At 41.3% G+C, this 16,704-nt stretch overlaps 1 protein-coding gene and 1 long non-coding RNA gene across 2 annotated transcripts; both read left to right on the top strand.

Annotated features, from left to right (window-relative positions):
• The first annotated feature begins 1,893 nt into the window (after positions 1 to 1,893).
• On the top strand, positions 1,894 to 3,493 carry LOC121624813. The gene is made up of 3 exons (XR_006007880.1): positions 1,894 to 1,917; positions 2,567 to 2,829; positions 3,115 to 3,493. It is a non-coding gene; the product is annotated as an uncharacterized LOC121624813 (long non-coding RNA).
• A 6,593-nt stretch (positions 3,494 to 10,086) lies between these two features.
• Positions 10,087 to 16,017, top strand: pnp4a (purine nucleoside phosphorylase 4a). The gene is made up of 7 exons (XM_041957794.1): positions 10,087 to 10,109; positions 11,777 to 11,940; positions 12,298 to 12,401; positions 14,038 to 14,213; positions 14,458 to 14,648; positions 15,587 to 15,666; positions 15,874 to 16,017. Exons 1-7 carry the CDS (start codon positions 10,087 to 10,089, stop codon positions 16,015 to 16,017), a joined length of 882 nt encoding a protein of 293 aa, XP_041813728.1.
• The last annotated feature ends 687 nt before the right edge of the window (positions 16,018 to 16,704 follow it).

The raw sequence follows: 16,704 nt of genomic DNA, 5'->3' as shown, positions 1-16,704 counted from the left end.
AAACCCACACAGGCATGGGGAGAACATATGAACTCCACACAGAAAGGCACCAACCAGATGGTGGGTTATTCCTGTGAGGTGACACTGCTAACCAGTGCACCACCATGCCCGCCTTGTTTTTTCATGTTGTGTCCCTGTCCTGTTGTTCAATGGATCCTCTCCTCTCTGATGTGAAGTCTCCTACTTCTTCCACTTCTTTGGTTTCCTTAATCCCAAAAAGTGGCGTGTTCGTTTCCAGATAGAAGTAGTCCTTGTTGTCTCTGAGAGCTTCTCATCAGGCGCGTCCTGCTCAGCCGTCAAGGTCTCGATCACACGCCGGCATTCTGACACTTTGTCAGTGTGAGACTTGAGCTCAGTGTCAGCCTGCTGTCTGGCGGTGATGAGATCAGCTTCATAACGTTTGCTGATCTCCTGGTGGGAAACCTTGGTCCTTTCCAATTCTTCTTGGAGACGGGTGTTCTTCTCCTTCTCCTCCTGGACCTCAGCTATGGTCCTCAGCTGGCTGACTATATCTGCCACTTCCAGCTCATCACACTGTTCCTGGAGGAGATTCTTCTGCTCAATCTCCTTCTCAAGTTCACACTGGAGGGTGTCAGCCTGCTGTCTGGCAGTGATGAGATCAGCTTCATAACGTTTGCTGATCTCCTGGTGGGAAACCTTGGTCCTTTCCAATTCTTCTTGGAGACGGGTGTTCTTCTCCTTCTCCTCCTGGAGCTCAGCTGTGGACCTCAGCTCACACTGTTCCTGGAGGAGATTCTTCTGCTCAATCTCCTTCTCAAGTTCACGCTGGAGGGTGTCAGCCTGCTGTCTGGCGGTGATGAGATCAGCTTCATAACGTTTGCTGATCTCCTGGTGTGAAATCTTGGTCCTTTGCAGTTCATCTTGGAGAAGCTTGTTCTTGTCTCTCTCTTCCTGGAGCTCAGCTGTGTACCTCTGATGGCTGAGAGTATACGCCAACTGCATCTCCTCACAGTGTTTCTGGAGGAGATTCTTCTGCTGGAGCTCCTTCCAAAGCTCACACTGAAGGGTGTAAGCCTGCTGTCTGGCGGTGATGAGATCAGTTTGATAGCTTGGGCTGACCTCTTGGTGTGAAGCCCTGATTCTCTCCAGTTCTTCGCGGAGAGCCTTGTTCTCCTCCTTCTCTGCCTGGAGCTCAGCTGCGAATTTCTCCTCGTTGACTATGTAAGCCACTTGTAGCTCCTCATAATCCACTTGGAGGTCTCGCTTCTTCTTCCTCTTGGCAGTATCTCTCGCCAGAGTGGCAATCTTTGCGGTGTCCAGAGTTTCTGGATTGCTGTACTTTTCCAGCCTCTCCAGCTCTCTCTTTGTTTCTTTTCCCCTGTTGATGTACATTTCTTTCAGGGTTTTCTGTCTGCGCCACTCGCTTGTGGTCCTGTCCAGCTCTTTGACAAGATCCACTGTTGTCCTCGCCTCGCTGGAAGTGTTGGCCATCTCTGCGTCCAGCTGGTTGTTGGCTTCCTGAACAACTTCTTGAAGGCGGCGGGGCCCCCTCTGGGCCCTGCGTGCTCCCGCCGCTCTCTCCTCGCCTCTTTGTCTCCTGTCCGCCATCAGTCTCAAAAGATGCTGTTGTGTGCAGTAGAAATTTGCCTCTGATGAACAGATGATGATGTTGTCTGTCAGTGGTTTGCCTCGACTGTTTTCTCTCCTTTGTTCACGGTGTTGTCACTTGTGTAGAAAGTTTAGAAATGATCTACCTGAACATAGACTAATAAAGTCATAGACTCGTAGACAGACCTTCTGACGTCATAATTGCGTACCTTGATCTTGGTCACTTAAACTCGGCAGCTTTCGGCAGCTTTCGGCAGCATTCGGCGTCCGTCGTTGAATGCGCATGCGCACTTGCCGAAATGTTTTGAATGAAGCAAACAAGCAGGAGGAGGAGATGCTTGCTGCATGGTAAGTTTCACTGGTTTTATACGTAGCAAACGTATAGTTTACATATTTGTCATATAATTTATTTGTTAGTCCAGGTTTGGAGGTGAACTTTATGTTTGTGATTTAGCCATGTCTGGGACTGTAGCCGAAGTTATGAAGTTTAGTTAGTGGCGTTTTGCTGTCGTTGCTGCGAGTCTGTGCTTTTCAGTCAGACTACTACTTGCTGTAATTAAATCCACTTGGAGGTCTCGCTTCTTCTTCCTCTTGGCAATATCCCCCCCCCTCCCCTTTTCCTCCTTTGCTCCAGTCTAACGTTGATGTAAAGATTAACGTTAGCATGTGAAAGCTAAAGTTAACCAGCGCTTAACGTAGCGTGAAGCGACGCAAAACTGTGTAAGGAAAGTGTACATTTAGAGATAACTGGAGCTTCAGTAAACACAGCGAGCTTATTAACGGCTGAAAAAGCAACTCTGCTGATCTGTCGGGGCCACTCTTCAACTCGGCAAGCGTGCAATTCATTTCTCAGTTCTTTAAACTCACTCAGTGCCATTGACGTCTACAGACGTAGGTTACTGTAGTAAAGGAGAGGTTTTTAGTTTAGTGTTGTCCGTTTTTATTCTGGTCACGTATGTAACAGTTTAATTGATTTGTTTTGTTGTTTCTTTTATAGGTTTTGATTTCTGAAGACAGAAACCTAGCTATGCATTGGAAGTGTAAGTACTGCTTGTTTTCTTGTGGAAAGAGGGCTCAACTATTCAGCATCTACCGCTTAAAACATGGAAGCTACGCCAGAATTACTCCAAGTCCATGCCTCCACACAGATTGTGTGCGTTCATTTAAGTAATAATCCTGGTTCTGAATCAGAATGACTGAATGAGATGTGAAGAGCAACTTCCAGCCACCAGAGAGAGACAAACTCCACCAGCTCATCAGGTTTGTTCTGTTACTTTCCCCTCTCTCTCTCTCTCTCTCTCTCTCTCTCTCTCTCTCTCTCTCTCTCTCAGTTCAGCAAAGTAAGTTTGAAGGACATTCTGGACTAGAGACTATCAGAGATGAGGATTTGAGACTTGGGACTTGAGATTTAGGACTCATGATCAGTCTTTTTTTTATTTTTGTTTTTTTGGTGCATTAACATTAAGGAGGCGTCTGACGAGCTGAATGACATTTGCTCCTGTATTATCACGCCTAACCTGATGTCTCTAACATGTGTGTCCACAGATGACGGTGAGCTGCATCAACCACACCTACAGCTGCTGTGCCAGATGTGTCACAACCATAGACTGTTAAAACATGGACATAGTCTCTGTGAAATCTCCCATAGCTTTCTGAAGAGTTCTTATGGAGCTCAGTGCCAGTGGCTCTGGTTGTTGCCGTCTTGGCAGCGCCTGACTCCACCAAACTCCTGATTAATCCAAAAATAGGCAAAGAGGTGGAGCGTGCGTGGAGCGGAGGTGACCAAATGAAGCCTGGTTGCTGAAACCTAGCAGCTAGCAATCGCTTAAAGCAGCAATGCTGAATTTTACTTTAACTTTGAGTCTTTAATTTAAATGAGTGAATTATATAAAAATCCCCCCTCATAGTCCCCTGGACTATGGAGAAATTAGAGAGACCAAAAGTGTCTTTTGTGCCAGACTGTGAACATGTTTATTTCTGCTGTAAAATTTTAATATGGGGGTCTATGGGAACTGACTCGCTTTTTGAGCTTTTCATCGGGTGTTTTTGTCATATTGCATTGCAGTAGCCTCTATAAAGTGATCATATTCCAAACAATAAATACAACTAAATAAAGGAATGATGAGGATGCAGCACATGCTTTGAATTCAGTAGAAATCACCATGCAGTGATCAAAGCAGACCGGAAGCCATGCAGGAGATGATGCAAAGCTCATTACAACCACGAGAGATTTGAGATTTGACCCGGAGTCAAGCTCAAAGACTTGGACTTGAACCTGCAAAAAATGTCTTGAAACCCTGTGTGGTTTCTGCTGACAGTCAGAGACCAGCTAGCATACAAACATGTGACCGTGAGCTGATCGTCACAAGTCATCTGCAGATATAATTTTGGCTGTGGGTTTTGTAAGAAGTGTCTCAGTGATGATTATGAGGTGATTTTTTTTTTTTTTTTGGGGGGGGGGTTCTTTGTTTATTTTTTAGAAGGACAAGGGCCATAGAGAGGCTCACAGTCCTGCAGGGTTCCACTTTTTCTACTTCAAAAAATATCTATTTGTAGTTTTGGGGTATTTTGTAATTTTACTGCACAATTAATTGATTTATCATGAAAATAATCAGCAGAATCATTGATAATGAAAATAGTCATAAGTTACAGCTCTATATACAAGTAAACCTGAATGATCGGTGGATTGACAGAAAATCGATCACAGCTATTTGCTAATTGTTTCAGTCATTTTCCATGTGAAAACATTTCATGGTTTCAGTTTTAGAAATGTGAGGATTTGCTGCTTTTCCTTTTTATTATTTTAATTAATCTTTAATCATTTTGAGCTCTGTATAAAACGAGCACGGTGAAGGTTTCACTCTGAGTAAACCAAACCAAACCATCGTTCGATTAATGGAGGAAATAATCATCAGATTCATCAATAATGAAAATGATCATGAGTTTCAGTCAAAATAGTTCAAGATGAGATCCGGCTCAACCAGTCACAGCAGTAAAATCCTGCTTTTACATCAGTGCACGAGTCAGAATAATCTAATGATATAACATATTTAACACTGTAACAGTCAGTAATTCTACTTAAAATCTTTGAAGTGCATTTTCCTTATTATACTTTTACTGAAGTTTTACTTGTCACAGAGTATTTTCAGTGCGGTATTAGTACTTTTACTGACATGAAGGATCTGAATACTTCCTCCCACAGTGACCCTGGTGTGGATGGATCCACACAAGCGCCACACGACTTCCTGTATGAGCAGCAAACACTGGACCTGAACCCCGAGCTGCAGGTTTGTTCAGCACCTTATTTCCTGTGACACCGTGCTGATTTCCCTTGTCCTCGCAGCTCGCAGCTGTGTCCCTCTGATTAGTGCTGGCTGTCCACATGACACACACACACACACACACACACACACAATCAGATCATCTTGCTTGATGACTCTTTGTTTTCCTTCTTTTTTCTCTCACAAATAGAAGTTATTTTATTTATTTCTGCTTCTATTCAAATCAGATGAGTGACACCCAGCTCCACATTAACGAAACACGCAAGAGGGACGTAAACACACATATATATTTTATTACACAACACACAGGCTGTCATTGCTCCTGCCGAGTAGCTCTCTAAAGGTGGATAAACTCTCACAGATTAATTACAAGTTTAACCAGTAAAATGAACAGTTACTGTATAATAATACTTCTCTGTTTTCTGCCATGACAACCAGATCTTCTCTGTTCCTGCTGTGTCATACAGACGTCACATTAAAAACCGTTGGCATGGCGGCAGAGACTCAAACTTTAGTTTCACTCAGAGTCCGAAACAAAATAAAACCTTCCTTCATCAGTTTGTGGAGCAGAAACGCAGCAGACAGTCTGAGTCGACTCACAGAGAATCTGAAATATTCTCTGACGCGTTCAGGATTTTACGCCCGCACTTTGTTTTTAGAGACACGTCAGTCTCTGCAGTTTGTCCTACTTACACACAGACAGAAAACCTTATGACCAGGTCACCAAGAGAAACAGCACTTCTGTGAGTAATATGATGCTGACAGAGATCCACACAGACTGAACTCCAACCGGTTTTAAAAATTATTTCAGCTTTTTGACCACAAACTGTTATATAATCATTCATTCAAAGGGGAAGTTTAAATAGACGTTGATGCTAAATGTAACCTGTTTTTTAAAGGAAATTCACACTGTTCACTGTCCCCCATCAGTTACACTGGACGCACATTAGGAAACCACCATTAAACAGCCATTTTAGGCATTTAAAGATGATTACAGCAAGAAAAAACTCACGAGCACCTCATCTGCTGTTTTAACACCTGAAAAACTGAGAATCTGTCTTTCAATTCCCGAGAGAAATTTGATGATATGATGAAGTAAAGATGTGAATATCGAGTCTATGGATGTAAGAGAGACAACACGTTTATTAACATTTAGACATGAACTGTTGTATGATCAGTGTGATCCTGGTCGTCTTCCTCATCGATATGCCTGCACTGTTTCCAAATCAGGGAATGTCACAATACAACCATCATAACATCAGTAGAAACAGCTGTTGCTGTTCATCCTCTGGCAGCCATGGATGTCTACAAAATATGGTTAAAATCCATCCAGCAGTTTTTGAGACTTTTCAGTCTGGACCGAAGCTGACGGACTCTGTTAGAGCCACGATGTGATGACGCATCAGTCGTCTTCCACTGCAATACCACACGTGATACAGTTAGTTCCTAATGCCACACGTCTGACGGCTCGTTATCCAGCTGATATCATGCGGTCTGATCTCAACATTGGGCCATTTTTAAGTGTGAGTTGTGTGAAATTAGAATTTACTGTTGACAGTTTAGAGCCCGAGACATTTGCTGCTTTGTGTAAAATACCTCCTGGATGTTTCCTGGCATCGTCGAGCTGAGGCAGCAGGAATAAAAGCCGAGCAGGACAGACTGCTGGTACATCACATACGGCCAAGAATGCCAAATATCTGAAGGGCATCTTAATGGACGCAGTCACATTTTTCACATTTTGACTGAGGTGAAGGAACGCAGTAATGTTGAGCGTTCAGCTGAGCATTAAACACACAGAGGCAGCAGAGGAAACGGCTGAATCCAGCATGTGACAGTAAAACAGTCCGTCAGATGACACAAATTTATCTGTTAAAGCCTTCAGCTGATCAGATTTCTATTATTTCAGATCCGGTAAATCTTTAGTTTAAATTGAACGCCTCCCACATGTGCCCCCCGAAAGACCTTTCAAAATCTACATTCTTTTACTCAACGAGGAGCCAATAATACGATTTAATGAGGTTTAATTTATTCATTAATTGAATCCAGCAGCACTTCTATGACTCAGCCTTTTGGGTCACTGTTGATATGACCAAACACGCCGTTTGTCCGCTCTCTCTACGACGACTCGTACGAGTGTTTTCTGACCTGACGGCAGGACGAAAGCATGGTCTGTTCCCGCCAAAACTGTAAAATGAACCTATTTTATGATGCAACAGCTGTAAGGTTAAGAGTTGTTTAGATTTAGGAAACATCATGCTTTGCATTAAAATAAGTACTTTTTGAAGGTTACAAAACCTTCGTCATGGTTACAATAATAAACACGTGGTTAATGTTTAAAACAATTAAAAGAACCCAACAGGAGGTTTGTTTCCATCCGCCTGTTTTATTTTATGTGTGTTTTCAATTTGCACGTTAAAAAAACTGAGTGGAAACATTAAATTGAAAAAAAATCTAGAAATATTGCAAATCAAGTTTTTACGCGTAGCTCAGGTGGAGGTCGACGTATCGATAGGAGCAAAATGTGACAGAGCAATGGAACTGGTACATTTTATTCTGTCGGTACATTTCACTGGTATATTTTATTGTTTAGTATATTTTTATTGTCTTAGTATATTTTCATTTCTGGTATATTTTAGTTGCATTTACAAATATTTTTATGTTGGTTTACTTTATTCTAGTATGTTAATTTTATTTTAGAATCTTTCTTATTATCTTGTTTCTAACATGGGGGTTGACGTAGATGAAACATAGAAAAATAGATGAAAACGTCAGATCTGTGTGGAGCGAAGAGGAGAAACCTTCCTCAGATTAATGCACGAATCAAACAAAACTGAATACTCATTTTTCACCGGCGGCCTTTTAATCACGTCGTCTAGTTGCAGCTTCTTCTTCTGCATTGCTTTAATGACACCCGACTGAAGAATTAGCACCACCTGCTGTTCATCTCGATGGATGGAAACAAGCGTTCATTCACATTTTCTTTGGCCAGTTTTCTTGAAATTCAGTTAAAGTTTGTGACACATTTGGATGCAAACCTGGCTCATGACCCACACTTTGAAACAGGAAGTAGCCCCTTTGTTGTTTTATTTCCTCCATACGCGGACTTTGTTGCTCTGTAATAACCTCGCCTGACTTTCTTCTTTACTCCTGTTATCATTACTGCGACCACTAGAGGGCTCTTTTACTTCAACGTAAACAGATACTGGCTGGACAATTTGCCAGAAAGACTGATGCTGTTAACAGCCATGCTAGTGGTAAATGCCAACAAATCTCAGTTCAGTTGTAGCATGCTGTCAGTTGCTAATTAGCAATATATAAACACTATGAACCAAAATTTTGGACAAATTGAAATTTTGACCTGAAGTTAAGGGGTCACCAAAGTATTTCAAATTCATCGTATGTGCATCATGAATGTCTGCACCACATTTCATTGCAATCCATCCAATAGCTGAGATTCTTTAGTCTGATGACGGACGTTAACAACTGCAGAGCCGAGCAGCTAGCGTGGCTGAGAAAACTTTACTTAAAAACCAGTGGTTGTTATTTATAATGATAACAACCACTTAACTGGATGCATCTATTCATAGTTTTACTGTTACAGACTCACTGTGCAGGTACATATGTGGATATATATTAGTAATATATTAGTTTATGTGTATTAGTATATATTATCTATCAGTTTTAGTCAGTCTCTCTGTCTGTGTGTCTCTAACCACCAGCTGCCCATTGCCCATTAACCTGCTAACCAGCTTCCACATGGCTCCTGTTAACTTACTTACACACACTCACTCACACACACACACACACACACACACACACACACACACACACACACACAGGGGCACATGTCAAACTAAAAATGTTTTCGTTTCTGGTGTTCGTTTGTCCTGAACATTTTAAAGATTGGCTCCCTGCAGTTGGAGGTGTGCTGAAGCTCTGGGTTTTCACTCTGATGGACAGCTAAACTGGTCCCTCTAATAAAAGTTCAGCTCTGGTTCCAGTCCAGCTCCGGACCTTGACCAGCAGACCCACATGAGCCTCATTAGCGGCAGCCGATCAGAGCAGCCAGGGAACATGTGAGGTGTGTACAGTAAGCGGTCATGAGACCCGATGTGGAGTTTCAATTAAAAGGGAACCGACTGACGAGCTGCTGCTCGTTAAACCGCCACATCTGAGCTCTGATTGGCTGAGCCAGCTTTGAGTCTGGACCAAAGGCGATTAACAAAGTTCAGGTAGACAAATTTAACTGAACTGATTTAGAAATGTTTGCATCATGCTGCAGGGTGGAGGAATAAAGCTAAAATGTGATCAAAATGATTTCATATTAAGCATGCAGCAGGTTTTGCACAGTTCAAACAAATGAGATATAACAAGTTAATTATCGGGTTTTACAGGTGCTGATAGATCAGTAGAACAGAGCTGGGCTAGCTGTTTCCCCCTTCCCAGTCTTTGTGCTATGTTAAGAAAAGCAGCTGCTTCATATTTACCACACAGATGTGAGAGTGGTGTCAATCTTCCCGTCATCAATGTCAAAATTTGAGTAAAACATCAGTTTAACATTTTTTAATAAGCGATCTGCTTTTCTGTAGAAAATGAGCGTTAGCTAAGTAAAAGTTGCTCCATACAAGACCTCCATTACAGCCACAATACACAGAATAAAAACCGAACAAGACACTGATTTCAGCGCCTCCTCAGAGTGAATACTGATGAAAACTGCTGCCCTCCATGTCTGTCCAGTGCAGCACGTTCAGACTGCGGCTGTAATGAACTCTGCAGCCTCCAAGAACATAAACATCTGTAATTTCTTTCCATTCATATGCAGCTAAAGTCTTACTGTGCAAGTCAGTGTTTGGATCAGAGCCAATCAAAGCTGTGTGTGTGTGTGTGGTTTGAGTCTCAGGATCAGAGTTAGAGTGCGTTAATACTGAAGTGAAATCACGTTACTGTCAGCGGGGGCATGACGCAAAACTAGACGCCAAAAAGAAAATTCCCAGCGATCCACACACACACACACACACACATACACATACGTACGCAAATTTCTTGTGGTCCTATTGGCTTCTGCTGATGAATGGACGAGTTGTTGACCAATCAGGAGCATGTGACCAGTTAATATGTTGGCCGATCAGCATCAGCTGGCCACACTGTGAATGCTTCTCCATCACACAAACACACACAGACACATAGAAACACACTAACACACTTTACGCTTTATTTTCATCGTCATTCGTCCATCATGCACAGCAAAGAACAAATCAGGTAAGAACACACCTGTATTACATTTGTATCGTGTCTGTTTATAACAAACCTTACTGTTCTGCTTTGTTACTAACACTAACATCTTTCTGTCAACATACTAGACCATTATCTAACAAACTTTTTGGCTTGTGATTTTCATCATTGAATTTCCACTGTGACCAGTTCAGCAAAGAAATGCTTTTTTTCTTTTTCTTTGAATCATTTTCAGAAGTGTGAAAATGTACATTTACAGTTTTTCTCAATCGCTTTGGTGCTTTTCTCACATCAGTCTTAAAAAACAGTTAGTGCATTTCTCAGAACGATTAGTGCAAACTGCAAAACCTAGTGGATAACCTGCAAAGGCACAGCACTTGCTAAAAATGGATAGTCCATCCCTCAAAAGCAAGTATTTATGTCACTGAATCTGCCAGTGTCATCCAAAAGAGAAGTCTTGACACCATCGTGTATAAACAAGATACTCAAATGGCTTTCTCATGTTTTCCTTATGACAGTTTATTCTGTCAGTGTTTTCCAATGCCAAAAAAGGTCAGAACTTGGTGACACTACCTGAAAATGCTCAAGACAGCACTATACACTCCTTGTACAACCATTGAAAACAACAGTAAAGTTGCACATTGCTGCAGTTGAGTGAGTACAAGACACTGAATACGTACTTTTCACATTTTTACTGCATATGTACTTTGCAATTCTACAGCATTGTGCAAAAAAATACACTGCAGTCACTTATTTAGAACAAACATAAACACCCTTTTGGTAGAGCTGTGCACAAATGTGAACAATCTAACAGTACATATTCTAACTGAACACAGGTAAATCATTCTGTCACATCCAGACGTTCCTGTCTCTCTGGCCACATAATTGTTCAATTTAGGAGACATTTCAAGAAAAAAATGATAAAGGTATAATTAGCTTGAAAGAATTTGATAACTAGTTGAACAATTTTGTATGTCATGACTCAAGCAATAAAATGAGGACTATTAGTTTTATTGGGAATGACTATTCAGCATCCATGAGTATAGTTCATTTTGACTGACGTGACATAAGCAAATGAAAATGTTTAAAACAGCAGAGAGTTGTATGAAAGCAACTGATGTCCAAAAACATTTGCAATCGCTTCACAGGAAGGAGACATTGCCTCTATGATGTGCACAAATGACTAAATGTTGTGGAGGTTGAACTAAGTGTTATGAGAATTTTAATTCTGATCTGAGAAAAGCACCAAAGCGACTGTAAACTGTAAAAAGAAAAAATCAGATTGCAGGAAAGTCTAAAAAAAATAGTTTCAGTGTTTTCTTTCTGATTTGTTGTCGATAATCAGTTTATGAACCTCGAACCGACCAAACTTTTTCAGTGTAATTTCATTGTATTGTATCTCCTCCTGGTGTCCACATGAAGGTAAAAAAGGGTATTTTAGACAAAAAGAGAAATAAATTATACTTTACCCAGTTTAATAAAATAAAAAGGGTCCATTACATGCTGCAGAGCTCAACCTCCTGATTCAGCCTTCACCTGACCTATATGATGATGGTGATGATGATGATGATGATGGTGCTCCACATGATCAGCTCTGTGTCCACTCTGAAATGAATTCACGCTTCAATTAATAAATTCCCCCTAAAATCATTTTAAAATCACAAGCTTCTATCTGCTCTTCATCCTGTCTGCAGTCATGACGAATACCAGAAGACAGCTGATTGGTTGATGTCTCAGACGAAGCACCGCCCCCAGGTGGCGATCATCTGCGGGTCCGGACTGGGCATGCTCGCTGACACCCTCAAGTGTCAGGACTCCTTTGCTTATTCTGACATACCGGGCTTCCCACAGAGCACAGGTATTCTAGACAGCTTTATTTTAACAATATTAAATAATAAATGGTGAGCAAGTTAATAACTGACTGATTTGACAGTTTAAAACTGTTCACCACATATTTATTCACATATATTTTACACTGAATAAACACCGATGACATCCACAGCTGTCAGTAAATGAAGTCTTATTTCAGATTTTCATTTATTAGCAGCCATTATTTTCAGATATGAGTTCTGCGACAGTCAGTACTTTCTGTACGACTGTGAAATTCACATTCTGACATGCCAGAAATCACCTACCGTGATCCTGACTCTCTCTCTCTCTGTGTGTGTGTGTGTGTGTGTCTGTGTCTGTGTGTCTGTGTCTGTGTGTGTTGCAGTGCAGGGTCATGCAGGTCGGCTGGTTTTCGGGGAGCTGAAGGGGAAGACGTGTGTGTGCATGCAGGGCCGCTTCCACATGTATGAAGGACACTCACTCTGCAAGGTACACACACACACACACACACACACACACACACACACACGCATCTGTATCACTGACCTTAGAGGAACAATTTGAAAAATACACTTCTTGACCTTATTTCCAGGAGTTAGATGTGTGTGTGTGTGTGTAAATATGAAGCTGGCAGCAGCAGCCAATGAAAGACAAGAAACAGGTGGGACCAGCTGCCTGGCTCTGCATCTAACAAGATCCACCTACCAGCACTAAAGTGTGTTAATTAACAGACCTCAGGCTGGTAGGTGGATTTTCTAACTGTTGGCCAGAGCCAGGGTAGGTGTTTCCTGTTTCCAGTCTCTATGCTAAGCTAAGTTAGCCAATGGCTGGCAGTAGCTTCATACTAGGGTGTTCTGGAGGCAGAGGGGAGTTGCATTATGAAAATAAAACAACGCAACTTACATAGCGCATAGCACAAGGACAGAAATAAGTTCAGATAAATAGAAAACATTTTAACAATTAATACGAAGAGGAAGTATGTAAAATGTCGGGTGTAGTGTTTTGGAGTTTGACACAAAGTCACACATATCTCCGCCTCTACAGCTTCAATTTGAACAATTCGTTTTTTACCTCCAGTCTCCAGTTAGTCACACAACTTGATGCAAGTGATAGTTACCCTGAACGTGACTTTGACTGTCAGGCTCTAAACCTCAGTTCAGTCCTCACAAAGGCAAATGCACGTGAGCACACACACATCAGTGCTTCCCAAAGGTTGAGAGTGTATTTTTCCACACCACCAGAAGGCACATGAATGCACCATTTCAGCATTGTTCAATTATGTTTACACACAATAAGTACACACTGAACAATGAACAATAAACACAAATAAATTGTACATATTGGACTACACACACACACACAGTGTGTGAGCTGATTAAAGCATTTCAGTCACGCAATCTTGGTGTAACACAAATACTGCATAACTGTTTGTAATCAACATGGTGAGACTCAACCCGCAACTTGGCCTGTGTGTGTGCGTGTGCATGTGCGTAAGTGCGTGTTTGCACGTGCATGCATGTGGCATTTGTGTGTCTGCATTCATGAACCCGGCTCAGTTCTTGCATGAGATCGGTCACATGCAGCCTTTTAACAGATTGTTGAATACTGCTATTGTTTCCCACTTTAGCGTGCGCACACACACACACACACACACACACACATTCTTGTGTGTGCCATGCTGAGAATAACTGACTGTCTCCTAGTTGGCACTATTTAGAATTTCCTTCACAACAAAACTACTGATCTAACATAACTTATTTTGCATCAGTCACATCATACGATTTTTCAAATTTTAAAAATTTGGGAGCAGGATTTGTACACAGGCAGGAAGTTCTACCTGGAAGGCTGAACTCAGGGCATTAAGACTCCAAAAGTTAGCCATTTATGATTGGCTGATTGTGTAATAGTCAGGAGAGCCTGTCTGAGAGTTCAACATAAAGAACAAAAATGCCTGAAGGTGCAAAAACATGCTGCTGCAAAGCATGTCAGACGTTCTGTGACCATGATGAACCAGCGTCTCCATAGCAACAAAGATTACCATGAAGCTTCTTATGTTTGAGCAACAAATGAGTATCAACCTACCTGTCTGTCTGTCTGTCTGTCTGTCTGTTTTCATGATCATCAGACAACATTTCCAGTCCGGGTCTTCAAGCTGTTGGGGGTGGAGACTCTGATCGTGACAAATGCTGCCGGCTCATTGGCTGACGGCCTCCAGCCTGGTGACATCATGATCATCAAAGACCACATCAACTTCCCCGGGCTGGTTGGTCTGAACCCGCTGAGCGGACCCAACGACGACAAGTAACTCAGATACACACCTGGTTGTGTGTTATTGTGGTTTAGTTGTTTAACATTGTGTGACGTTTATGATGAAGCTAGTTGTCGTGTTTATTTGTTTTTAAATTCATTGTTTGTCTTTTTGTCACACTGTCGCTGTCTGTTGAGAACATACTGTAATGTTTCTTGTGTTAACGAAGCTGTTATTGTTACAAAGAATTGAAGTTTTGCTTACAGCTTTGCTTCAGTTGTTTATTGTTGTTTACAGGTTCGGGCCTCGTTTCCCAGCCATGTCAGGTTGCTATGACAAAGGCCTGCGTTGCATAGCGATGGAGATCGCCAAGCAGCTGGGCGTGGCCAGCATCATGCAGGAGGGCGTGTACGCCACGGTGGGTGGACCAAACTTCGAAAGCATCGCTGAGGCCAGATTACTGCATCGACTCGGGGTGGACGCTGTCGGTAAGACACACACACGGGGACTCACCTTCCTTAAGGGGACATGCCGGTCCCCATAATGTAAATCATTACATTTTAGGATGCAGACTTGGATTAGGGTTTGGTAAGTAGTGGTTATGATTATGGTGAGAGTAAGTCTCCAGGAAATGAAGTCTATGTGTTTGTGTCAGTGTTAAGTCGTGAGGCTGCAGCATCATTACAGTCAGGATATGAACAAACAACATCCTCATCGAACTATTCTCAGAGTTTTACACGTCATTAAAATCTAATGGGTTTATCCTCTGATGAAATGTTTTCTGAACTAATAATTCCCAGAATTACAGAAATCCTGCCATCAAATTCTGTTTTTTTTCTTCAATCCTCTGTCCTCTGTGCAGAGTGACCAGGATCCCTGTTTAAATTAAAACAGGCGTGAGGTTTCCATTGTGTCAGGTAGTTAGAGACAAATAAATGTAACATAACTTTATTTAGAAAAATGCACATTTGGTAATAATGGAAGACCTGTTTATGTTGACATTGTACTTCAAAAAGAAAGTTGCACTTAATTTTTAGTTTTTTCCACATGAGCACAATCCTCTTTGATCAGGTGGGTTTTTACTTTCACGGTGAAGCCGCACTGAATACCTTTTTGATCATGTTTTTTTCTGTTTCTAAATAAGTATTTTCTGGAAACGGAAGAGAAAAATCATGATTGATACAATTATCATACTTTATAATGGAGTATTTATTGAAAAACCGAATCATATATACAATGTTTGAACTGACCAAACAGATGAATATGTAGATTTAGTCTTGTTTGGGTTCCATCTGATGTCTTGTGTTAATCAGCGGTTCTGAGTGTATTTAATTATGTATCAGCCTTTTATATGACCTGCTGTTGCACACAGTATCATCACGTCATGTGACCTGTCTCAGTTACTTAAGGTGTTGCGTGTTTACAGGTATGAGTACAGCTCCTGAGGTCGTCGTGGCGACTCACTGTGGTCTGAAAGTCTTCGGCCTCTCTCTGATCACCAACAAGGTAAACACACCAATCAATACTTCAGTGTATTAATGGATTTTGGCTGATCAACTCGTTAAGATTGATAAAAATGTACTTTCTGGAGTTAACTTGTTAGCTGTTTCATTGATTGATACTTTGATCCGTGATAGGAGGGGTAGAGTTATGAAGACTCAGGCAGATTATTTGGTTGATTTATTGACTGATTGATTGATTGATCTGTGACAGGTGGTGAAGAGTTATGAGGACACAGACAGTGTGAACCATGAGGGCGTCCTGGAGGTCGGCCGGCTGCGCTCTCACACTGTGCAGCAGCTGGTGACTGAACTGATCAGCAGGATGGAGATCAATAACAACAATAATGCTGTCTGAAAACACACGCTGTACATATCTGATTGTTTTATTTGCAACATTTGTTAGAGCTCTCTCCGGTTTTCTATTATCAACCTTCATGTTATTTTTTATTTTTACTGTAATAAAACTTTATTTATATCAACATGGTGCCTAATAATTCTCTATCAGGGTAAATTTGAATGTAAGTATTCATTTATGATATTTTCTGTTAATCCTACAGATTAATATAATGACAACTGCTGTGTTTAATGGTGCTTTAAGATATGAGGCAAAGATTTTTTTAAGATTCTTCTCTTGTACATTGTTCTTTACGAATCATGTGATTTTATTTTGTAAAAAAAAAGAATTCACTGACTTCCTGAACTGCATTAATCTGATTAAAACATGCTGACAAACTTCCTGATTCCTGTTTCCTGTTTTTGCAGCTACAGCAATTTCCAGACGAGTATTCCAGTCAGAGCAGAAGTCTGTTCAGCTGCAGTTCCTCTTATGTCCACTAGATGTTGCTGTGATAGCACTCCAACTGTATTGCAGTGAATGGAAAAAACCAGACTTCTCTCTACAAATACAGTCAATACAGTGTTGCTCTTCCAGGGACAATAAACCCATAAATAAGATGAGGAAATAGGAAACCCAAAGGTCAAACGAAGCCAATAAATGGTATTTTGATGTTGAAATGGCAAATCATGAAATGGCAAATAAAAA

The sequence above is a fragment of the Chelmon rostratus genome, chromosome 2 (genome assembly GCF_017976325.1).
Source record: "Chelmon rostratus isolate fCheRos1 chromosome 2, fCheRos1.pri, whole genome shotgun sequence".
In the NCBI taxonomy this organism is placed as follows: Eukaryota; Metazoa; Chordata; class Actinopteri; order Chaetodontiformes; family Chaetodontidae; genus Chelmon; species Chelmon rostratus.
The sequence above is the reverse complement of the archived record's forward strand: the minus strand, read 5'-3'. Positions and strand labels throughout refer to the sequence as shown.